The sequence below is a fragment of the Atheta coriaria genome, unplaced genomic scaffold, assembly GCF_025399875.1.
Source record: "Atheta coriaria isolate IRGN ID8LTWV9N9 unplaced genomic scaffold, Caltech_Dcor_3.1 hic_scaffold_4_pilon, whole genome shotgun sequence".
Lineage (NCBI taxonomy): Eukaryota > Metazoa > Arthropoda > Insecta > Coleoptera > Staphylinidae > Dalotia > Dalotia coriaria.
The window spans coordinates 5,067,510-5,094,072 of record NW_027045446.1 but is presented as its reverse complement, the minus strand read 5'-3'; the positions used below and the strand labels follow the sequence as shown (position 1 = coordinate 5,094,072).

At 38.4% G+C, this 26,563-nt stretch overlaps 2 protein-coding genes across 4 annotated transcripts in view; one reads left to right on the top strand and one right to left on the bottom strand.

The window, feature by feature from the left end:
• Window positions 1-393: 393 nt before the first annotated feature.
• Window positions 394-26,563, top strand: part of btsz (bitesize) — a 28,429-nt gene continuing 2,259 nt past the window's right edge. Inside the window, exons 1-5 of one of the 3 annotated variants that reach the window (XM_065300186.1) lie at window positions 394-599; window positions 10,756-10,983; window positions 11,409-11,542; window positions 11,599-12,612; window positions 13,254-18,281. In XM_065300186.1, the coding sequence (XP_065156258.1) occupies window positions 406-599; window positions 10,756-10,983; window positions 11,409-11,542; window positions 11,599-12,612; window positions 13,254-18,281 (6,598 nt within the window). In that variant the 5' untranslated portion in view covers window positions 394-405. Of the gene's footprint in view, window positions 600-3,716; window positions 3,970-10,755; window positions 10,984-11,268; window positions 11,543-11,598; window positions 12,613-13,253; window positions 18,282-26,563 lie in introns of those variants that run through there. The other 2 variants (XM_065300187.1, XM_065300188.1) reach the window with 2 other exon arrangements.
• On the bottom strand, window positions 9,250-10,560 carry LOC135791128 (uncharacterized). Its single transcript, XM_065301442.1, has 2 exons — window positions 10,414-10,560; window positions 9,250-10,357 (listed from the first exon to the last, which is right to left on the bottom strand). Exons 1-2 carry the CDS (start codon window positions 10,430-10,432, stop codon window positions 9,345-9,347), a joined length of 1,032 nt encoding a protein of 343 aa, XP_065157514.1. The 5' UTR covers window positions 10,433-10,560; the 3' UTR covers window positions 9,250-9,344.

The following is a 26,563-nucleotide window of genomic DNA, read 5'->3' as shown; positions in this document are numbered from 1 at the left end:
ATATCTAAACGAGCGCCCTTCGGGGTCGTCATGACGACGTTATAAGAGCAGCTCCAACCGCCGCTACCGCCATCAGAGCAGAACAGGCGAGTGTGGGATGCAACAGATGCGAGCAGCCGCCACGCGCCAGTTTATCGCCACCCTCGACGCGAAATGGACGCGCTGCCACCACCGCATGTAAAAATATTCCAAATACGTCAAACGGATAAAACTCACAACTTAAAATTAAATAAAAAATAATAATTTAAAAATTTATAGTGAAGTGTGTAATTACGAGTATTAAGAATTAAATAATTATATACTATAAGATAATTAAAATGTTTGAATATTGCAATCAGGAAAAGTTTTGTAAAAAGTTCTAAATGAAAGGTTCAAATTTTGCACAGACTTTAAGACAGGACGAAAATGCATTTAAATCGAGTAATGAATCATCACGAGCTGCATTCGGAGCGTTGCTGCAGCGATCCTGCGTGCGTTAACGCCGTGGCAGCCGCCGCCTCCGCCGAGGCTTCGCAGCTCTCCGTAACTGAGCGCCAGATAATTCTGGGAGTGCTCAAACGCAACGAGCAACTACAAAGAGATCAACAGTTTCGCATTATGTAAGTTCTAATAATAAAATATAAAATAACAAAATCCAACGAGAATATATTTTTATATTTAGTAAAATATTATTTTTTTGCTACACTTTATCCGATTAGTCTCAGTGTTTTTATGCAGGCGTTGTCAGGCCTATAACTATAAATAGCCTATTAGACCTACTGATACGTGAGATTCAAGGCTCACCGCTATACAAACATATTATACATCATACTCAGGGCTTGAAAACATTGTTGATGTGTGTACGTCCCCTGGGAGTACCTACACCTATCCTACACCCTTCATGCGGAAAATTCACTTTCGATTTCTATAAGTGCCGTCCCAGTTTAAAACCCTGTTTGCTCGTACCACAGAGACGGTTTAACATTTAATGTCGTTCTGTTTGCATGATAAATCAATTATTGTTGTGTGAGTTTTTCAAATTAGGTCTTTGTTGTTAATATTTGAGTGTCGATTTAATCACTTGTGATATTGGATGAAGTCAATTGGAAATTGTGTAACAACTTGCAACAATGTAGCAAATCACCAGTATTCCGCGTTGCATATTTTACAAGTTGGATGTTAATTAAAATGTTGTGCAGTGTTTTGCGTATTTCCTGCTAAACATTCGATTCTGAGGTTACCAAAGTTGATGTGTTTGATGTTACAGCTGTTTGAACTTCGATTGGATCAGTTTTCAATTAATTATTTACATACAAACACTTTCCAGATGAAGAAATTTTATTTTATATTTTCGTCTCAAAATAATAATTATTTTATTTTGATGTTGATTAAAATATTTGTTGTGCTCGCAAGCCCTTTAAAATATATTTTTAATAATTATTCTGGCGGTGATGTAGGTACTCGTACTCTGAGCCCGCTTGACAGAACCAGATGAAGCTACTGCCTGGGGTTGTTTGCGGACGCACCTCACATGAGTTCATGTAGCTGGAGCTTTGAAAACGCAAAACCGATAATTCGGTACAATAATAAACGTATTACTAAAACAAGGAGTGTTGCATTAGATAGGACGTGCACAACAAGGGAGTTGCATAAATTAGGTACACGTAACATTTAAATGATATGCACAATTCGAAGAATTACGAGTATTCTCAAGAATATACGAGTAGATGCAGAATCATTGAAGACCCCTGCGGTCTGCGGTGGAAATTGGTTTTGGGATTTTGATTTGGTTCAATTATTCCTGTAGGGGAATCGCTTCACAACCAGACGCACGACCTAAATACTAGAATTTTTACGGTGGTCGGCAAAATCAATTCCTGAAGTGCATCAACACGTCTACGTAAATCCAGCGTGAGTTTAACTCTTCTCTTTCAAAATAATCGAACAATCGGACTGTTAAAACAATTCTACATATGTGCGTATTTAATTACATTATGTTTAAAAATAGCTTTTTAAATTAAATCATTTTTGTTCATTTCCAGTTGGATATTTCGAAATGTTGAACTAAAAATGTATAGATTGGATTCAGATTCTGAGTTGCAAGTCAATTGCATTTGTTTGTGCACAATTTTGTTGTCCCGGGGGTGTAGGTGTAGGTCCTGCCTGTATTGTGCAGGTATTACTTTACTGAAACCTTATTGCATCCAGAAGGTCATTTCTGTAAAATTGCATTTGTTTGTAAACACTGTTCTGCAGTTGCAAAACAATTGATTGTTCCTGCCTTTTGCGTCTTGATCAAAAGAAGCGCCTTCAGCATTTTTTTTTGCTTTCGCGTATTTGTGCAATTATTCATATACGTAGTTTTTATCTCTTCATTTAAATTAAGATAAATTAATTAAAGAAATATGTATATAAAAATATTTTTACAGGAAAAAACTTTTAATTATACGAAGCGCTCTTTTAGTTTCACCTAGGAAATTATTAAAAGAATTTTTCGCTCACCTAGGAAAGGCTAGACCATAAAGGTTAGACTTTCAAGAATTTTTCCAACAAGTCCAAGTTTCCCACTTGACTAAAGATGTAAGTTTTTCCAAAACATTTAGTAACAGTTTGAAAAGCTTTCAAACCATCAGACTGATTCAGAATCAAATCTTAATTCTTTATAATATTTTAGTGTGTAATTCAGTTAATATCAAGTACAATCTGAGCAATATCAATTAGTGTTATAATAGCAAACACTAACGAAATCGATCTGATTTCCCCGAAATCCTGAATTTGATAAATAGTGATGGAGCTATTTGAAAAATGATATTTCCATGGCAATGATCGGTACGTCGAAGGATATCTAAATTGGCTCGCACGACATAATTAAATTTCGTGGAAAATATTTCTTTTCAATAAATAAATATAGCTCTATCCATTGTAATGCATCCACTGATCTTCTATTAATATTAGCCTTTGTCACGCTGTGAACTTGATCTTGAAAAACTTATGCTTCATTTAATAACGTGTTAAAAATTTTTTGCTTGTTTACTCCCCGATGAAAATGAATGTTTATTTTTAATTTTCATATGTTCTTGCATAATGCATTTTCACATCTAAATTTATATTGTAATATACAGTCTCTAACACAAATAACCGTGCAGCTACTGCAGCATTGTTTAAAATAAATGGTATATAATAACGATGTTGAAATTGAACATCCTACAACCAATGCCATATTTTGAACAACGAATAAATTAACAAATTAGTTAATTTATAACATTTAAATAAATTCGACCTAATATCCCATATACAACAACAATAGTACATAATTAAAGCAATTTGCTAAAATATTATCGAAATGTATTGTTCCCAAATGCAATAAACAAATGAAAAATATACAAAATTGACCACCAACTTGTTGCTAAACTCTATATGCGCAATGAAGCGAGACTCAGTCATACCACCTTGAGACCGAAACTGTTTTAACGCACACTAGCGGCCACATAATACCTACCAATACCTACATATCTAACATATGGTATGCTTGCTTGAATGGTATGGTCAATTCTACACCTACCAACGCACTGGCATCCTCGTAGGTGTTCGGGTTTCTCCGTCCACCACATCGGGTATACCATACTGATGGTAAGTAACATAGCTTAAGCGAGCGGAGTTCACCTCCTGCGTGGCGCTGCATGTCGGTCCGCATCTTACCATCGCCGGAACGCCGCCATCCGCTGTTTAACTAGGTATTCTGTTGTCAGTCGGCGTGCCGGTGTGTCGGGGCCGGAATGCTATCAGCTTTCCAGCTTATATTCGCGTTCTAAAAGTGAAACCAAACCAAAATTGACTTAAGTTCATACTCAGAAATTACTTAGTGCATCCGATGCAATCAAACGTAAATTGAAGTGAAAAAGACGTTGATTCAGTGTTGTGCCAAAGTTAATTGGATATACCACCAACTCCCAGAAGAGATTACTCGAGGAACTATATATAACCACATTGGTAATTAAAACATGGTATATAAACAGTGAAGGTATTCAAATTGTATTTCACACCACATACTTTTGCGCATTTCTGGTGTTAGTCAGTCACCAGCAGATTAAATCAAAGCCTTTTAAACCCGGCGATGGTGTGGGTTGAATAATAATGCAATAATGCAGCAGCGAGTAAAATCTGAATTGCGGCTAGCTTGCGGCAGCGATTGTGAGCACAAGAAATGAACGTGCATCGGCCGCACTGGCACACCACCAACACAGACAACTCAGTGCAGGTAGATGCATAGGTTTTCAGCATGAATGTGTCGCTGAGTTTGGTGTGAGTAGTCGGGTTGTGAAACGGGTTCGTAGCTTAGTCGCTTATTCAACTTGAGTCTACCAGGTTTGTTTGAATCACCACCAGCCGCTGAGCAACTCCACGGTTTCCCTTGAACCCCATGGTTGGATAAGACGCGAGTGAACATTATCCAAAAAGAAACATATATTTATAATGATGCATACGGCTTGGAAATTTGATACAAGTTTACCAGCAATATAAAACTTTACAGTCGTTTTGCAAGTCATTTATGAATGACCTCATAAATGGTTGCTGCATATTTAACAATTCATTAAAGTTGGTTCACGACGGTTATGAACTTACAAATTTAAAGTTCAAGCAAAAACTTTACTACTACTCAACTTAAGCCTCGGAATAGACTCAGTCAAAGTTCAGTTTTAAATTTAGGTTAAAGCAAAGTAATAAAATGAAAGTAAATTAATCATCGAAAAAAATGACCGAAACAAATTGCTTCAAGGAGATGTAGAACATATTGAAGTAAAGAAACTTTTAAGGTGCTAGACAATTATAATAGACAATAGATAATCGAGTCGGATGGACGCCATTGAACGATTTTGAACTTGCATTGAATCGTTCAAATTGGAATAACATTGAAAATTAATTGAGGTCTCACTTTATGGAAGCCAGAAATTGATGTGATTAGAATTCTAATTAATCCAAAATAAGATATGATATAATAGTAATACATTTGGCTGCAAGCTGTGTAGATTGTTATTAAAGTTCGTTGTTTCGCCATTGTGCTTTTCGGCTTTCTGTACATTCACTCGCGAGTTTTCATACATTGCAAGTGCTTGCACCGCTTGGACGAGTACATATTGTGTTGCAGTGTACTTATGTTTTACCTGTTCGTGCTGGACTTGGTCAACGACGCCGCCTACCCTCTCCCCTTCACTCGAGCTACAATCCTTTGATTCTTGCGTCTATATATGTGACTGAGAATGACTCGGTCGGTAGGAATTTAGATGTGTGCGCATGTACATGTGTTTTGTGTATGTGAACTTGACTTACCTGGGATGTACATTTGTGTGTGTGTGTGTGTGTGTGTGTTTTGCGACGCGACGCGTTCATCGTTCAGGTTCATCAACCTCACCTCCTCACCTGTCATCTCTATGAGGAACTTCTTCATGCGCTTTTTCACCTTATAAGCAAGTCACCTGTGCGCATGGTGCAAATGAAGTACACACAACACACTCACGTGTATCCTGTGTCCAGTCGTAATATTTTTAATCAAGACGCCATTTTGACGGCGCTGTTGAATTGAATTATTGTTTAGCAGGAAACGGTCGGCTTATACAGACTAATAGCAATAATAAATAATATAAATGGATGCTATTCAGATTATAAAACAGAACAGTGCAGAGCAAAATTAAAGCATTCGTTATTAGGTAATACAATACAATAACATCGGATTAATGTAATTATCTCCGGAGCATGTGTTCATACCCGGTGGCTATTCTGTTCCTTGGTCATTAAGTTTTCCTATATATAGAAACATGACTTACATCATGTAATGAGTATTTTAAACTTTGAAACTTACATAGAAACATCCACAATTGAATTTTGTGATTACCTATGCTTTGATATGGTTTGCTTGGATTTGTTCCTACAACGAAAACTGAGATATGCATGATGTAAACGTTTTTTTGCGCTGATCTTAACGCCGTGTCCTTGATTGGCGCCGCACGAATATTTAAAATAAATGTTGTTATTTGTTGCTATTTGCCGTCGCGGTATTCTTGTTCACGTGCTGTCATTATACAATTTAATATTTTAATTCTGGGTGTTTTTTGCCCATTTATACCCTGAGAGAAAAAAATCAAACAAGCTTTTTCTAAAAGTATTACGATAAGTAGGCTAGACGTAGAAAAAACTAAAGTTTTGTTTCGTGGGCGTAATAATTGAAGTGTATTGCAAGACGTTTTCCAGTTCAACCCCGATTATAGGTTGCAAAGTGCAAAAGTTGGAAGTATTCAACCGTGACAACTATTATTGTCTGTATTCTGTGTTCTTTATTGTAAGAAAGAAGTAAAACATTATTTTGATCTTTTTGCTGGCAGTCTGGAAAGTGTTTGCATCTTTTATTTATAAATAACTTTCGATGAAATGTATTGAGTATTATATTTACGGAATGCAATATTGTATAGCTATCATTTTCTCTGTATAGTTCAGATCAGACTTTAAACACACTTGCAGCAAAGCAAAGCAGCTTTCATCTTTGCTTTCTTACACTTCGGGAGATTTGCTACTATACTCGTACTTGTCGGCAGCTTTAGCAAAACGCAGCCAGATACAAATAGGTACTCATTTTACTGCAAGCCTCCATCCTCCATTCCTTCGCGGTATCTGTTTTTAGCTTTAAACGAAAATGGAAAGTATGTCAGAAATTGTCAGCGTACGCCAACGCGCACGTATTCTATCGATTCGCGAACCGCCGTTTGCGTTTTCTATCGTTCAACGCGTGCTGCGGTTTTCCAACACAATCCCGGCTGATGTATCGCGTGCACGGCGCGTCAGTCCTTTCTGCATCCGCCAACGGGTAACCAGCAACCAGTAACAAGTACAAATGCCAGAATCTACTTACGAAGAGACAACAAAATTAACAAGTATTACTACAAAAACTTTTCTCATAAAATGATTATAAATCATATTATCTAACTGTAAAATCTAATTATAATTGTTTGTTTTATATCCCGGAAATCTTTCGGATTATACCTACATATGTGAGTTAGTGACTTAAGTCATTAAACCAACAAATCATATCCGCTTTACTAGTTTTACTCTCGAGTCAACACTCATTTAATCACACGAGGTTCACACCCAGCCTTACCTAGAACAAAACGACTCACACTTTATTTAGAGTTTGTCTTTGTCTTAGGTATGACTTAACCGATAATTTATATTCCGACATTTTGCATATTTGTAACAACTTCCACTAATGAAAAATTATTTGATATGAATGCAAATATTATTATTATTATTCAGTGACTTAAAGTGTTTGCTTTTTGCATAAAGTGTGGAAATTGGCTCAACGGAAACATGCAAGCGACAAAAAATAGAAGATAAACTAGAAACTAGATCTAAGGCAGGGCTTGGTCTCTCATGTCATTTGCTAGATAATAAGAATAATGTTGCAGCCATTATTAAAACCATGCAACACTTGTGCTCAAAATAGGAATAAAAGCAGTGTACTCTTTGTGCCTCTCTTGATGCTTTATTATAGGCGTGACCTTTGGGAGCAAATCCGAGAAAATACTGCTTACAACACCGTACATAATACGAAATAACGAATACTAAGCAGAATTCAAACCTGAGTCACGTTGGCTAGAAAATAGATACAGTTATTGTAGTTGGTTTGTACTCGACGGATCTTTGTACTGCATTTTTTCTCACAAGTACAGATAGCCAGATTTCGGACACAGAGAGGCGAGAGGCGAGTATTGCGACACGGTGGATCAAACCATATCAAATCTTTTGTACTAAGTTAAAGTTATGGAGTCGTAAATTGTTGGAATAACTTTATGCTGTATTATTTTATTCATAATTTGTTTCAGTTCCTTTCTCGAAGTCTTGTGAATGTTTAATTGTATAAAAATTAAGCGCATTTGAATTGAAGCTTTGCCGGTGTAATTATTGTCAAATAAAATATAGTAGAATGTGAGCTCAATTCTTTATAAAAGAAGAATAGCATTGTGTCATAATCGGCCATAATAATAAGTAAAATATTTTAATTTGATTGCTTTAACAAGCAAGTTTGTTTGGTTTGGTTTGGATTCATTATACAATATGAGAATTATTTAAATTATTCAGTACTTAAATTTAAAAAGGGGGTTAGTATACAATCAAATTGCAATTAGGCCAAGATTAACCTCAAAACATATTTGGAAGACTAATTTGGTTCAAAGTTGAAAATTTTAAGTATTTTAAGCAATTTCAGATTAAATATAAACAAAACGCTTAATTTATTTGACGCAATTGATTTTGTTTCAATTAAATTGATTATCCAGATATGTTTAATCCAAATTTTTATTTCATAACAAAGCGATTTTACGAAATAAAATTTATAATCACACAATGTTATCAGAAAATTGATTCATAAATCTAATCGCCTTTAAACATAAATTGCTAATTAAAACATAACTCTAAAAGCACAACAAGGTGCAAACACAAAAGATACTCTTAATTAAGGCACTTAACAATTAAATCCACACCAAATGAATTGATCTTGCTATATCTTGCGGCATTAAATGCTAATGAGAAGCAACAACGCCCAAGGGAGACCTCCTCTCCGTATACTCAATGAATCTTTTAATAAGTATAGCGACTTGTGCCCATGTATGAAATCATGAAACGCTCTGGTAATGTGGGAAAGCCATCGCTCGAGTGACTTCATCACAATGGGCGCGGAATGCACAAGATTTTCTATTACAGCAAAATTCCTTCATATTATTCATAATACAAGTTCAACGCTCAACATGAGAAAAGTTACAATTACAATATTTGCAACTGGAATTGTCTCTCGATTCCAGCATTTGCAAACGGCGGAAACGAGTCCGGAAATGTAAGAAGTATTCTGTATATTAAAAACTTTTCAGTGATGTGTTTTCCGTTATTTCTGCTATTATAAGATGAAAAGTTCATGTTTTTCCGTTCAAGTTCAACAAATATTGAGCGCAATTCAGCGCTGTCAGCGAGAGAATAATATTACTTGTTCCTTTCACGGTGCGAGTTTTTGAACGAGAGAAGACGAGATAGAAGCAACTGCGGGTAATTGCGCATCGAATGTCGTCCCCGGATCTTTCACGAACGACTTTCTAATAGATAGCGATGAGTAAACACTCGATAAGCGGCTGGCATTAAGTGCATTAATGATTAAGTACTTCTGCGCGCTTTCAGATATAATATAAAATGTATATAGAAAAAATGAAATTCATATGAAAAATTAACCTAATATAAACTATGAAACCATGTAAGGTAATATTTATTAAATAATGGAAGTACATACTTGTGGTACACACTTTATCGATATCGAATTTGGGAAAATATGATTATTTCTTATCGCCATTTTCAATTTCACCAATCAAGGTAATAAGATTATGAAGTTGTGCCTTCATACTAACAAGTTCTCCCTCCATTAATTTTACACTTTTTGTTAAAGTGACAGCCACGTTTTTCAAACTGCGAATTGTTAGTTTATCTGCTGGATTTGTTGTCTTCTCAGAAGGTTCTTTTGGTTCTGGTTCTTTTGACTTGACAAAATCTGAACCTAGTAATTCTGTTGATTTTGAATGGTATAGAGCTTTTCTAGCCGATACTTTATTGTTATTTATTGTTGTATCAACTTCGTCGATTTTACTTTCTTTTGAACCCTCTGGTGATAGTCTTCTGAGGGCTTCCACATTACCCACTGATAATGGTCGATCTGTTCTATTTCGTATTGGGGTTTGCCTACGAAAACCTCCATTTAGAGGCTGGACACTTCCTGTTTTGAACATGTTTTCGTCTGCTTTCTTTTCTTCTTTCTTTTCTTGTGGTTGAGGTGAATCTGGTGGGGTAGAATAAGAGTTCTCGTCTAAGGGAATATTAGCGGCAACCAGTTGTTCTTTAAAGATGTTTGTAGATTTTGGACGAGTTGACGGCGCCTTGACTCGGTTAGATCGAACGTCATTGAGAATTTCATTACGTTCAATACGATCCAATGTACTGTTGTTTTCATTTACTACCTCGTTTGATAAGTTATCAGTACTTTTTGAAGTAAATTTATTTAAAGGCAATCGCGATTCGGTCGGTTCCTTAGTAAAATTGTAAGTCACCGGTCGTGTTTCAAATGCCTTCCTTGGATTATTATCAGAGGCAGGTGCGGTTGCCGAATCGCATGCCGTAGTTTCTTCTTTTGTAACTTCCGGTGCATCCGGGCTATCTAATTGGGCATCTTCTTGCGGTGATGGTTTTTTTGGGGCTTGGAATTTATTCATGAGGGCATTACCCAATGCTGCGCCAAATTTTCCTCCATTTTTCTTCAACATGCTCGGAAGGAACATGTTTGGAGGTTTGTCATTTTCTGTAAATTACTGTGTTAAGTATTGATTTTATAATTTATATAATAGATTTAGTTACCTGTATCATCAGACGACATTGTCGCAACCGCCACACGCAAAAATTGAATTGACTGAACAAGTTATCACCTGGTGCGTTGATCGCATGTGTTTATGGATTTGGATTGATAAGATTACACGATGTTCACCTTGTATTGTAAATCGATAGCGTGTTTGGTTAAAACTTGAATTATTATCAGATTTTTCCTAGAGTTTTGTTAATCATGAGATTAATTTAATTCGTTTGACAATTTTGCCAATTATATAATGCGAATATATATTAATCGATAAAGGGATTTTAAATTGGAGTATATTTTTGTGTTATTTTAAGATAAGCCGATTTTAATTGGATTTATTTTTCTAGACGACTTCAAGCTGAGCTTCAAATCCTCCGACAGAAAGGCGCCATTAGAGTAGATGATCCCGACGGACCAGATCCAGATCGTTCCTGCGGGAGGTGTCGGGTCGAGCTAGGCCGTGTGATCAACCGAGGTGCCACTTGCCGGGCATGCAGATTCCGTGTGTGCAAGAGCTGCCGCGTCTATCATCTGACTGGATCCGAGTGGGTGTGCACGGTGTGCCACAAACACATGTAAGTAACCCAATTAGGATCGTTGTAAAAGCATTGTACCATTGTGCCATCGATATTCCCATAACTAATCCTCAATGACAATAATAATTGTGTCAATCATGAAGATTTCAACACTAAATACCATTTGGAGTCATGCCAGTCACGACCATCTCATCAATGGCAGCGTGCATGTTCATCGTTGGAGAAGTTGTGGGTGAATGAATCATCCGTCGGCGCAATTATTATTAAATATTGTTTGGATTGGTTAATTGATGGATAGATGTAGTGAACGCGTGTTGTTTTTAGGAGGCGATGTTAGTTGGTTGCGGGCGATTGTCGAGCGTGGTGTAATATCATATTGGAGTGCTTTTCGAAGTTTTGTAATTTATAGAGGAAACTGTTTCACTAAGTGGGTTATAACCGACGTGCGGTCCTAATGGTTACAGGGAAATCCAAGCAGCGACCGGTGAGTGGATGAACGAGTTCGTCCGGCGTCCCAGCAGGCGGCGAGACAATCGAGTTTACAATCCCTCCACTGATATCATAAAACGTTCCATTCGAAGATCTTGGACCATTTCGAGTAAGAACCGGAATAATTAATACCGAATTTAAATGATAAAATATTGTGCATTTTAGGCCCATCAACAAGATGGAGTTTCATGAGAGGCAATCAGGATTTTCGTCCCTATAGTAGTCTTCCTCGTAGCAACGATATTAATAATTACCCCTCTCTAATATCTCACCAACAGCCACCGAAGCCAAAACAACTGCCTCAACCTCCAGTGCAGCAGGTGCACAACTCGAACGCAAATTTGATCACATCGAACTCGAATACGAACACAAACTTGCCAGAAGCATCGCAGCATAATCTAAACAATCCCGGCGTTAGAGTTTCATTGATTTGGCGCCGCCGCTCGCCCACGAAACGCTCACAATCAGAAGATGTTTATGGCGACGCGACCACCACCTGCGACCAGCCCCAACAGCCGCAACCTCAGCCCACAACCACTTCGAATATTTTCAAAGACCTAAAAGATCCATTTAGCTTCCTAACGTTGAATAACAATCAAAGTTCTAAAAATACCCCCGCTCAAAGTGGTAACAAAATCAAACGGGAAACTTCACCAAAACCACGAGTTAACCCACTCATTAAGTATGCTTCTGAAAGGAAACCTGCCAAGTTGGAGACAAGCTCCGATTCAGACATGTCCGACAACGAGACTATGGACCTGATGAAAACGATGAAGTCGAAACGGAAGCTGCAGCACGCCAAGTCTGACGGCGCGAGTGATCGAGAAGCCGGGAAGTTGAATGTGACGAGAAGACCATTGGAGACTAGTAAATCAGAGGAATGCCCGAGGTTCGGGTTGAACATGCATCAACTATCAGAAAAGCGTGTCAGTTTCTCGACGGACAAAGACGATTGTATGCTTGCGAATAGTGAACGGGAGGAGGGGGCGGCAGTGCGCGTGGATACTTATTCACAACCCTCTGTTCTGCAGTCGACACGGGCGGAAATTCAGTTAACGGAGCGCGATGAGGTCCCGATTGAATTATGTGACATCGAGCCGATCAGCGGAACTGTTTTCCGAAAGGTCACTGTGCGTAGGCGGCGGCAGGATATGCGAAAAATGCCCGCCGTGGATGCAGGTAAACAATATATTTTAACTAAATTATATCTAAAAATTAAGAACCTGCATGAAATTTCATTACTATTCACAATCATAACATTATGCTATTTAGTGCTATATGTATATAAAAATGCCTACAGTGAATTGTTATAAGCAACTATCCTACGTAGGATAACATTTGTTGGCAATGCTTCTATTAATATATATGAATTTAACAAGTATGGCATGCATGAATACATAAAGTGGAGATTGCTTCAAAGAAAATATCCCGCGGGCGTCTTTGGGTGTTGGTTGCAGTTAGCTCGTATGTCGGTGTACGGGGGTGGGTGCAAGGCCTTAGTGGCGATTCAATTGCGTTATCGCTGCTCTGACTAACTCAATAACAAGCGCGAGCGTGCAGCTCTTGCTTCAAAGCAAGAAGTATAAAAATGCGCACGGAGGTGTAACTGCTATCTGCATGCCCATAACAAGGCAATATTTCGTGTGGGCGCCACAGCACTAAAATCTCGTAGTTGGCATGTTGGGTGGAGGGCACAGACTTGTCCGTCTCGGGCATACACATACATTGTTGGCTTTTGCCAACGCTGCGTGCGCGACGACAAGAATTTATTCATTCATTGTAACACAACTCTTTGTCCGCTCGCGACGCTTTTGAACTAGGTTGGCGACGCGGAGGCACGCAACACGATCCCGACCTGCTCGATATTCTCCTGCCTGAAGGCGACGACTACAAGCTGGTGTTCATCAGTTCGGACTCATCGTCAAAGGAAGAAGACCCAGATGACAACGATAGTACCACGACCAGTTCGAGCTACCCGATTGACGAGTGTGATTGGGATTATTTTGAACCAGGTGGTGGTACACCTGGTCAGGGTAAACCAATGCTATCCTGGACTACGTCTCCGTTCGGTTCCCCGAGAGTGTATCGTAAAGGTTTGGCGGAATCTCCATTGGGATCTCCGTTGGTTTATAGACGAAGCGTGAGGGAATCTGGTACAGACACTGGAACAGATGATGATATTGTGAGATTTGATACCAGATCACCATCATCTTCATCTTCTAGGGATGTTGAGGTGGAGGAAAAAGAAAAGGTGCGTATTGGAGTTGGTAATACCGGTGGTGTGACCGGCATGGAAGACGCATCGTTACAGTGCGTGCATCAGGATGTTATAGAAACGCCTGAGCGCCCGCAGTGTAAAAACTGTGGTGGGAGTAGTGGTGGCGCCGGTGGCAGCACAACGCAGTATGTGCCTATTCCGGTTCCGGTGCCCATTCCGGTGCCAATGTCACAGTGGCACCCACATGAGCTGGTTGTCTACACGCCAGAAACATTAGAAGCGCTGCGAAATCAGCTGCGCGTATTGCCACGAGTGCTGTGCGCCTACCTCAATCAGGCGGCGATTATCTGGCCATTGATTAACGCTGGCGAGCCAAATCCGTTTGCCACGGCTCTCCAGCAGCACTTACAGCAGACCATCAGTGCGGCGAGCGGTGATTCCGGTAGGCAACAGAGCGACGCAGGTTGTGTAACCCAAGCTGAAGCAGACGCCGCCGATTCATCAGCGGATGCACGCCCGGTGAACTTGAGCGAGACGCCGGTCGACCAAACGTCGATACCGGTCCCAGTCGCGGAAGAAACCCTCACGAGTGTAGACATTGATACAGAAATGAAACTGAAGAATATCAACGAGAAACCGCAAATAAAAACAGAGTTTCTACATTCCGATAATGGTTATAATACAGATCTTGGTGGGCATCTAGCATGTGATAAGAAAATGGACTCTGAGTCCTCATCGTCATCCAGCTCAGAGGAGGAAGACGAAGCTGATGCCACTATTGTTGCCAGGTTGAAGAAAAAGGTTAAAACGAGAAGTTATAGTATTAATGATAAGAGTGACGTGATTGATGAAGTGTTAATGACGGATACAGTAGGTAGTGCTTCCTGTACTTCCTCGGACGATTCCGAGGTGGATTCCAGCGAAAATCAAATAAGTTCCGATGACAATTCGGAAAACGAGAAGAAGAAACGTAAATTTTCCAGAGTGTACGTTGTGAATGTTGCTAGTTCCAATGAAACATCTTCTGACAACGATACAGACGTCGATGGCGATTTTGGTATTATTTTGACCAAGATTAAACCACTTGACGACGAAGTTCTCCCCGCACTTGAACCTATAAAACCTGTGATAAGCGAAGCGGATTGTGATACAAAATCGGAATGTGAAGAAGAAAAGACTGATCCTGATGATGATAAATCCGCATTAGATGAAAAGTTAAGTAAGTCGGAGGAGCATAAAGAAGTCGACGGCGTGTGTGTAAATGAAGACGAGGCGAGCGCTGGCAGCGAACGGAACGAAAACGCGGGGATCCGGTCCGACGATCGTGGACCCGTTACGCAGCTCGGCGGTGCTACATGCATTGCGGAGGTGGAGGGGCTCGCGAACGAAGCGGACACGCGCTGCCTCGACTCTCGGGCAGGTGTGCGCTGCGCGGCAGTCACCGCCGAGCATGAAACGCATGCCGCTACGTCGTCGCTGCGTCACGCGAACAACAGCGCGCGCTACACCAGCCTGATAATGATCACGCAGGACGCGCCGGCGCCACCACAGCCACCGCCTCCATATGCTCCTGTCAGCGTCGTCACGTCCGACACGACGACTCTTGTCGCAGATAACGATGATGACATCGTGGTGCGCCACACCAACTGTCAACAGCAAGCAAGCACTCAACAACTGCTAGACAATGCCGACCACGCCGCCCCCACTGCCAAACCGCGATATTTCACACTGACGTTGGAACACGCGGATCGACCACCTGTTGTATCCGAAGCGGCGGCGACGGCTACCACAGACAAGCCGCGAATAATAGATGGAAGCGAACAAAACTCTGATGGTGAAGACAATAAAGATGTCACGCTCGTTGGCTCGCCCGACACGCTTACGCACACTCACAAATTACGCGCACCGGCCACAACAACTTCAGAAACTAGTACTAGTGCTGAAAACAAAGACGCCGAAAATGTTACAGTGATAACGGGTGCGGATACGTTATCAGCGGTAGTGTGTCTAGAGGAAGGACTTGCTGACGATGATTCATGGGTAGAGGATTTGAGCCATGACGATCAGGAGTTTGATTCTGATGAAGATTCTTCTTCTGGTGAGGAGGTCCTTCATTGTACAGTCGCCATTGATCATGAGGATGAACTTAGAGGCTATCATCGTACTGCCATTGACTTCACCCTTCATACCATTGTTGAAGAAAGTTGTGAAGAAAGTGAGGTTGAAACTCCAACGACCAAAAAGCAACGTCCCCAATCCGCAACAGACTTAGAAAAATATTTCTTCTTTGGTCTTGGGGATGGCAACACTGTTCGAGATGATGCTCTCTCCGAAACTAGCAGTATTTGTAGTGAAAGTTTAGATTCCTATGTGGGTACTGAAGAAACAACGAATCACGAAACGAACGATCCTGCCGAATTAGCTTCATCTAGATTAGAAAAGTATTTTCTTAGTGGATTTACAAATTTTAAATCAGGACGAAGGGACTCTGATGGTTCCGTGGGTAGTGATAGTGAAGGTAAACCAAGCCCCGAGCAGCGAAGAAAACGTTTAGTACGCGCTAGGGGCACCGGTAGATCTCATTCGTCTTCCCTGGATAATCTAATTGTTTCAAATCCTGACCTGTCCAATATGGAATTAAACGACCAGCCGGAAGAAGCATCTTCCAGCTCGGATACCGACACGTATGATGAATCAAATTTTGATAAAAACGACGGACAATTCGATACTGTCAAACGTAAGAAGAACAAAAAGCGCAATGGAACATCTTCTCCTTCTGAAGAGACAAAACCTTTAGAAACAACTCAAGAAGTCAACGAAGATTCAGAAGAAGATGGTCACAAGACACCACAACCCATTGAATCATTTACTTCGGACTTTAATAACCGCAATAAACAACAAAGTCGTGATAGTGGTTTTATCGGAAGCAACGATGATCTAAATAAAGACACACGTGACAATAACAACGAACTATCTATAAGTGACAATCGCAACGAATTAAAAATGAACTTGTATAACATATCAGAGGAGAAGCGGGTCGATGAACGAATTACCGAGTCAACACCTCCTGCGACGTCGTTGACGAGAAAGGACAGTTTTAACAATTGGAGTTCCGACGAGGAGACCAACCTTATGATGTGCAAAATGCGTCAATTCTTCAAGACAATGGTGGCAGCGAACAATACCTCCAAACCAACAACGCCAATCATGGGCGGTCCTCGTGGATCACCGAAACCTGTGCCCAGCCCAAGATTGAAAAATCGTTGTAAACCACCGCAACTAGTGTATTTCGAAAATGAACTGACCAGGCTGATGAAAACAGTTCCGGGAATTCGCGATGACCAGGTGCGAGAAATTGTGGAATATCTTAGTAGCGAGGACACATGGAGCGATTCGTATGACTCATCGGATTATACTAGCAGCGACTTAGAAGGTACAGCAGTGTGTAATAAATCCGTTCTGCAACAACAGATTTCAGACAGTTGCAAGCAAATTATAAATAAATTTGATACAAGTGTTGATGATGAAGGGGATGAAGGTGATGGTGGTATTTTGGAAGAGACACATGGTCTTAATAGGGAAACAGCATTTGTCTATCAAAAATTGGTGGCGTCATTTGAAAAAATTGCTACTGGTGATAGTGATGAGAACAAAACCAACTCACCTCCATTAATTGCAAAGGTGATGCATCACATTGGTAGCAGGCTCGTAGCGTTGATGCATGAAGTATCAAGTGGAGAGAGTCATGCTTCCAATAGTCCCAAACAAAGATATCATAGACGATCCCAACAGAAAATATCTTCATCAACAACCACCACAGAAGATGATGATAGCACTTCTGATAGCAATATAAATGATAAACTATCTGGAATGGATGACGTAACACCGTATAATTTGCTACCAAGGAGCAGATCCCATGATCTTCTGGTCAGTGAAGGAAGAGCTCATCACCAATCAGTGTCTGATATTGCCGAGGAGCGTGAAACCTCTGACTGTGAACGGTTTAGTTGGAGAGGTAGCTTTGAATCTGCACTTTTAGCAACAGATAGTCGCAATAGACTTTCCCTAATTGGTGGAGAAGGTTCTGCATCAGCTTCAGCACTCGCTATAGCCGCCAAACGCAGATCTGCAGGTGATCTTCTCTTCAGTAACAAGAGTTTGAGCAGAGAACAACTGGACCGAGTGCGTAGTTGTGGTAGTATTGGTGGTGCAAACAGTGAAGACAAGTTGTGGGTGGCAAGTGGACGTCCCTCACGACGTCGATCGAGTGTACCTGATGCCTCATGCGGTTCGGGCGGTTCTGCGGATGGTGAAGACGACGACGACGATGAACTCGAAAACCGCTCGACACTTCCTCGAAGTTTGCAATCCAGCACCGCAACCACGAACTCCTTACCTAGACTGCCCACAAACACCGCCACGAATAGTATGCAAAAGGCACAATCAATGCATCAATTTCCTCCGCAGAATAGCGTGAAGAGTGCGCGATACAGGCCGCCTGGCTTTAGCAGACTGATTACAAGCAGTGTTCCCAGTGTTCCTAAACGTGCGGTGTCCGCTCCGGGCTTGCAACCAACACCACAAAGACGCGGTAGAAGGCAGCAGCCAGCTCTTGTAGCTGCACAAAGTGGTGAGTTGAAGTTTTACATTGTATATCTCGGTAATCACAGCAATCACAGATTTTACGAGTCTATTACGCATTGACACTGTCGGATCTCAAGGTAGAGGAATTTTTATGACTTTATTATTATGCACACGACATTAATAGACAACATTGTACCTGTAATCGTTTACAATCTTGGAAAATGTCAAAGTCGTTTCACCCACTCGCGGGCTTGTTTATTGATTGCGGAAGCAGTTCATTACATCCTTGCCCACCTCGCATGACTACAATTAGGCACTTGAAATTTGAACCCACAATAAAAACAGCTGTGAAATTAATTTGATAAATGTAAATAGTTTAAAAGTCCATGTACTATAATCAATATAAATATTGTTTCCATCGGATGAATACGAGTACCTCAATAGTCAGCTATTTTTATATGGAAAAATATTATTCTTCTACATAACTCGCAAGATTCCTGACATAACTGTAATCAGGTTGCACCGCTATGCATACATTCGCTGCAACGATCGGCAGTCGAATTGAAATTACTAGCGAGGTAGAAGTGAAATAACTGCGCGGTGCGAGAATATTTACTGTAATGGTGCGTACTATTGATAAATCGAATGGGACACGAACACGATTACATCCAAAGATGATATATACGACCATACATGATAGAGATATGGAGGTAGTGAACATAAAAAGTGCATATCCGCATATTCCACATACGTACGCACATATCTATCGACTAACGCACATACTGGAATTTATATACATTGAGAGGAATGTGTATATTATTTAAAAAACGATGAAGGAGTAACGGTGTAAGGTGTTGAGTAGCCAAGTGACGACAATTTACCTTGACCTAGATGGAAATGATTTTGCATTTGGAATTCTTTTTTCTTTTAATACATACTTTGATATTTTTGAAAGTAAATAATTACAATTTTGTAAAATGGCATACATTTTTATTGCTGCACCAAGAAGCAAGGATGTTCTGCGTGTTCGTAATGCGCAGATTTTCTACTTTCACTTTTCGAGCCAACGCTCCTTCTTTTTTGTTGTTGATGTTGTTGTTTTGTTGCGTTTCATTCTTGTTAATACATATTAGGAACAATACTTTGTGCTTGTTCACTTAATTTTTTACTTTTTTGATTACTACTGACAGCATGATGGAAAAAAAATCAATTTTCCCATAGTTAAATAAAACATCAATTATTTACAATTTTGCAATGCATTGCATGACCTGTTATTATTCCAATTAGACGTTGTTAGTCGCATTTAATTAAAACGCGTACCAGGCACAGCTCTCAGGCGCGTTTCACTAGCAACAAGTCAAGATTTTTGCAATTCTGTCGTTTCTACAATGACTTAACCTAAGTAATAATAAGTCCGTGGCTGACTGGTCGGATGTCATAAGTAATAAAGTGACTTAAGCGTCGACATAATAAAATACAAATGCGTACATTCCGTCTAGTTATTGCAATTAAACTTTATTAATCGTTGTTCATTTATTTTTTTTCAAAAAAGTCATTTCACGTCTTATTTATGGATAAATTATATCTGCAATTATACAATTAGTCTTTAAGTCATTAAGCAATTAAAAACAATCGTGCCAATACTCTCGTGTTCCCATTCTGATGGCAAATGCTTTTCTCTCTGGAATATTGCAGATATACAAATAAATATTCCTGATGCTGTAGGATATAGGCTAATATACCTACTATTAATATGCACATTGTAATTTGTATTGTTTTAGTTGGTGAAAGTTGAATGAACTGGATACATTCAACTTTGGTTAAAATTAGTTTCGCTATGCGTATTATATAAACAGGTTAATTTTAATTTTAATAACCAAGACGAACTCAATGCTTTATTACGTTATAATAATTTAAAGTGCAATTTTATAGTATTTACCCATTTACGGACTTGTTTGGTACTGTTTCTATATTTGTTTAAAGATTTGTCTTATACTATAAATAGTGATAATAGTCAGAGCGGGATGTAGAAAACAAGAATCGTAATTAAAGCCCCAGAAGACGGAAGATTTTCTACGTAATCTCCTTACGTCTACTGTTAATTAGGTTTGGTTCAACAACGGGACTTGTCCTCGCCTAATTAATTAATAATATAATACACAAGACATGACTTCTTGAGTAATACTCAAAGTAGCACCAAGCTAATTATATTTTCTTTGCTATTTTCATCAATTTTTATTGAAATTAGCAAATAACTACATTTCTTATAATTTTTAATGCTTAACATTACAAAAGAGAAATTGAGCTCAGTAGACCAGTCCGGAACGAACACCAAAGCAATCTGTGTTTAAGTATTAACGGAATAATCAGTTTATTATCTAGTATTAATAAAAAAATAATCAAATTTTATTTTGCAAGTTAGTTTATTATTTTATAAACGGTCTTGAAATTTAATGGATATGCTTTTTGCGAGTATCATGTTCTCATTCATTTGATGTTGACGAAAATGTGTAGCTCAAGCGGAAATGCAATCGGCATGTTTGTTTACGCATTGCATTTGAACACAATGCAAATAAACATTTTATATTATAGGGAATTTCAAATTGTGAGCAAAATAGGTTGTTTGAGAAGTGGCACAAAATATTAATTCGCGAAATAAATAAATACTGTCTGTTAGTTTCGCAAAGGTGAAGAGAGATATGTTGAGCTCTAAAACCCCGCAACTGGACTATTTTTAACTGCGGGCGACCAGAAACAGTAGTGGGGGTAGAGAGGACTCTAGAGATTTACGACCCGTAAAATGTGGTGGGGGTAAGCACTCACGAGGGTGCGTGCTACCCGCGCAAAACCGGACTAAAAAGCAAGAGAAGTATGAGTCATCAGAGCGAATATGGTATATGGCAATGTTACTTTCATTGTTATAAAGTTCTCCTCTCGCGCGTCATTGCACACAAAGCCAAGGACCTAGTACTTTATAAAACTGCATGCAGTGCAAAAAACCAATTGGAAAAGTACGACAAAAAAGAACTAAGAAACGTGGGTGGTATTTAAGTTGTCAGACCGGGTCGATTTGCTCGGTGCGTAATTTGATACTCGCTCGAATTTCATGACCAAGTTACAGACATTTTATTAAGAACTCACAAGTAGAGTAACTTAATAGAACATTGGGTTATTCTATCTCGCAAGAACAAGTCTGAAACAAAACCTGAACGATTACGTGTCACATGTTGGAACCAAATGTTGCGCTGTCACTAAACGTGACACAATTATAAATTCATTATGTATAGACGCGGTTGAACTACGAGCGTAAAATAACAACAAATCATATCACAGTTCGATAAAAATACAATTCAATGCCGTGTTAATCTCAGAATTGTTCTATTTATACTTTATTAATTAATAGAACTTAAGTGATTTATTTTACAATGCGTTTAAATAGACGTTATATTTATCAGCAATAATGTAATGAAAGAATTAAAGACGTTGTTATTTAGTTATTGACGTAGGAAGTAAATCGAAATTGAAACTTTGAGGTGAAACGATGGAAACCACAGCGAGTGAAAAAAGACACATTAAACATTAAGACAAAGACATTCCTGCTGGGCAGTCAGTGAATCGCCGTCCTGTTCGGTCATTTTCCTAACAATCGCTGCACATTGAGTGCAAAACTACAAGAATTTCTATTAACTACGACTTAAAAACGCTTAAAATACCAAAAAAACATTACTATAACTATTTTAAACCTTGGCAAATAAATAATATACAAGGTGTTTCTACGTTGTAAAATAAAAACATGTATATCTCATAATATTAGCTGACTTAAGCAAGTTTAAATAGGTCTAATGCTTATAGCATACACGCACTCGTAGATATTTCAAGGACAATTTCGTATATTTCACCTTTGCGTTCTCCGAACCTCCACATCGCACTCGCAGCCATTCACACTCGTACGAATGCTTGTGTACATTAATTGTGTTTGTAAGTACGAATGTCGGTGTGAGTCTTAAGTGCGAGTGTGTTTACGATTGTGATTGTAAGCATGGCATTTGCTTCGCACGGGCTTCTCTCACCTGAGCACATAGTGCGACACAGCGACATAACTCAGGTACACAAGTAATGTGCAGGTTAACGTTAGGTCAACGTCACAAGCTAAAAATAACTTCAAAATATTTGAATATTGGTAGTGCGTAAATAATATGAAAACATTCGTTTTTACGTTGCTAATGATAACCGTCGAAAACAAAACTCACATCCGAATTCAGTTTGAAGTCGCATTTTTCTTTGAACACATTGTAACTTATATAAAATTACAATTTACATCAAATTTAAATTCTAAAGTTTGCTATTAAATCAATATAAACTAGTCTAGACTCAAGTGAATGTTAAAAGTTTTCTGACTCCGATTTGAACTATTTCTATTTCTTACGTAGGTTAAACTTGTTAGTTACAATAACCAGAACTTCAAAATCTTCCGTAGGTGGACAAACATAAAGACTGATTTATGTGATTATTGTCCCGGGTTTTTTGTTAACTCGCTCTATTTCTTGTTAATTAACACAAAAAATTGTCCACCATGACAAATACAAACATGCGCACCAAAATATGTCGCTTAAAATCAAGAGGCATTGAATTACAGTTAAATTAAATTATTAGAATTTATTGCTTGATTGTCACGCACTAATCTCTTAAATAATTTATCTAATAATTATCTTTTTAATAGTTTAACTATTTAGATATTAAAATAATTAATTTAAAATGGGCGTATGTCACATATATCAAACAAAAAGCGATAAAATTAATGTCAATATGTTTGAAATACTCTGGTTTAGAGATTGATAGGAATGATTCAATCACATACTCGAAATATGAAACAAACAACGTGTTAACACGTTATCACACGCGGAAAGTGCGCGTGTTGCGCGACAAAAATGAATTCAAAGCGTTGTATCGAGCACAATGAACCGTACAGAGTGAATACTAAATACGATGCTAACTAAAACATTGACAATGAGAGTATGTACAAAACATGTTCATGGTGTGAATTTAACACACCTGAAGCGCGGATACGTGTACATCAAAATGTCTTTATATTATACATTATGATGGTATTTTGATCTGAAAATAACGTTGAGAACACTCGTCTTCTTTGTTGCTCCTGTTGTTGTTGTTGTTGTTCTGGGATTGTTGGCTTTGATGCACAGTCAAAGATATCAAAAGGGTGCGTTATCATGCGGCTTTACAACGATGCTCACCGCCGGCGATGAAACGTTGAACGCCTAAAAGCCGCGTCGCTTTGTTATTGAACTTGCGAATGATGCTGAATCGGAAATTAAACACACCGAAATACGGAAGTGACATGTGAGTGTGTGTGCGATTTACTCGGAAGTCGGAAGTATCCATCGAAGTCAATCTCGAATTTACCTCTAATATATTTACATTTATAGAAAATATAAATTCAACTTTTATCGGAAATGAATAGAATATTATTCTGTATGCTGAATAAATACCATTATATTTTGTATTTACCTTGAAAAATTGATAACAATGGCTGAAAAGAGTTTTTTTCTAAATAGTTCAATGCCGCTAAATTATTATCATTTAATTAATTTTTTTTTGCTAGACTGTTTGAAAAGTGCAACCTTGTGTTTATTTAATCACATGCTGAATAGAGCAGTAAAAAATTCTATTTTCCGGCTTCTCCTTATTTTGTATTTTCCAGCATGTCACGCTATTCATCGCTCAATACTTTGTACAAACAACAACGCTGGCATTTCTACACATTTCCGCCTTGTAGATTATTTAATTTAATTAGTACTCATTTGATCGCTTTGATGTTATAGTACACATCAATCGATTTGTAAGTGACTCACCTTAAAGAGTGTTTTTGTTATGGGTCTTGCCCAATATCTTTACTTCAAATAAATCAAGCGAAATGATAGTGACTTGTTCGACAGTTTAGTGCTTAGATGACTTGCTATTTATATATTTGAATGATTGGTTCTTTAGGTGATTAGAAATTTAACTTTCTTTTCAATGCTCATGATATGATCAACTATGAAATGTTAGGAGCAGGATGCAAACCGGAACTAAGACGCTACTTTTACGCATATTAAACATTCTATTCTTGTTTATTTTAATGTTAGTATTAATTAATTAATGTTCAATATCATGATATATTCGTAAATAGTTGTAGCACTTGTTAAAAAAGAGCAGTGATGAAAGTTCAGAATGCCAAGCCCGGCGTACCCAGAATTTTGTATGTAGATGCATAACGTTATTACAAAACTTGCGTTAACAACAATAATAACTAGGTAGGCTATATTTATATGCATTCTTACGCTCATCATACATTCAAATTTACCATACATTCGCATCCACGCCAGTTATGTAATAAGTGAATATGCTTGTAACATGCAACCGTACTGAGTGTCTTCGTTAACAAAGGCCACTCTCTAATTACTTGATTTGAGCAATTCTGCGAAACTCGACTCGACTGCACTCGGCGTAGTCTGTTTTTGCAAAGAGATAATTAATAAAATGAATAATAAAATTCGCCCAAGTATAAAAAAAAGTGTTGAGATTTATAATATGGTTTTATATGTGGGGAAACCACAAGACAAAATGTACATTAATGACCACTGGCAGATAAAATTCAGCGGAACTGCATGAATCATTACTCGAAATTATCGAAAACAGAACAGTTAAATTCAGTCACTTCGTGAATTTCAAGCGTGTCATATGGATTTTAAAATTAAATAAATAGTAAATAATTTTAAAATGGGTTCTTCGCATTCAGTTGCATCAAACTCTAGTTCTTCTTGTTATGGCAGTATAAACAAAACTAGTTGTAAATCAAATAAAAGATCACCGAAACAAGAGAATTCAAATAGTGAATGTTGTAGTGGCTATAAACGTAGTTTGAAGTGCTTCTTCTGCTGCTGCTGCTCGAGTTGCTGCTGCAATGCTGATTCAGCTGATTATGAACTGGAACTCGCAAAAGCACGCAGGTTTCCTGAACCTGAGAGGTATATGATTTTCAGTCGGCTATCCAACAAACAACGCATGTTTGATGCAATTCTCAGAAGTACCGAGCAGACGGCAGCAGCTTCGAGCTCAATTTCACAAATGGAAAACGAAAAAGACGAGAAAGAAGTTAGAGAGGAAAATAATTTGAATGATAATAAAAAAGAGAAGATTAAATCAGATAATATTCCGATAATAGGTGACAATGGAACTCATGAAACCCACCGATTGTTTCGCAGAGATAAAGATATTGACACATGGTCTGTGTGGTCTTCCTCAGTAGTACAGAATCCGGAAGTTTGGTATAATGAACGACAGCGTGAGGATGAGATTATTAATACCGTTGCATGTTCACCTATGATTAAAGTTTCACCACCAGAAAATACAGGTAATACCAAAATTATTGGATTTTACAAGAACTGGTTTAAACTAATGGATATAATTTGAATGTATTCAACTAAAAATAACTCGGCTTGCAAATGTCAAATTTCCAAATTTTGATTTCTTTGATACCAACAGTAGTGTTTGAACTTTTGCAAGAATAACATAATGGGAAACAAATCCACTCACGAGCCATTCAGGCGTTTTCCCGAACCGGATAAAAACATAGTTTTCAGTCGCTTATCAAATAAAAAACGCGTTTTTGATTCGATTTTAAAAAGTATCGATAATGATGAGCAATCAAGTGTTAATACTCGCAAGAAAAGTGATGCAGATTCTTCCTGGTCAGTATTGTCGTATTTAGTTGTGTACAACCCGGAAGAGTGGTGCAATCAACGCGAACGAGAAGATTATATCATCAAAACAGTCACGTGTAATCCACAAGTTGGAAATATTAACCAAGGTATTCGTTTTGTTATTTAAACTGTAATTATTGATTAATTATTCGCATTTTCATATTTGTTGTTGGTACTTTGAACGAATTAACGAATATAATAGATGCAGGTTCTCTGGGCGGACTTTCTCTAATTCAACAAAGCGCAAACGATTGCTCATAATAGGCAAATGCTTCTTTCGTTCGTCGGTGCGAAATACCCGCTCGCAAACAAATATATACGAGTACGTCAGAGAATTAAATTTCCGCAGGCGACTGCTTCGAATATTGTCTGTCGTTTTACTTTCACGGTTTCAATCAGCGCTCGCGCTTTTCATTATTTGCATTTGAATTAGCAAGAATACAACTTGTTGCAGTTTTACACTGTGGATCTACGAGGCTTGTTGTGTTATTATAGAGATATTGTTATAATTCGTTATGCGAGAGCTGATAATTGGTTCACTTGTTTTTCAATTTATGCATTTATGCTT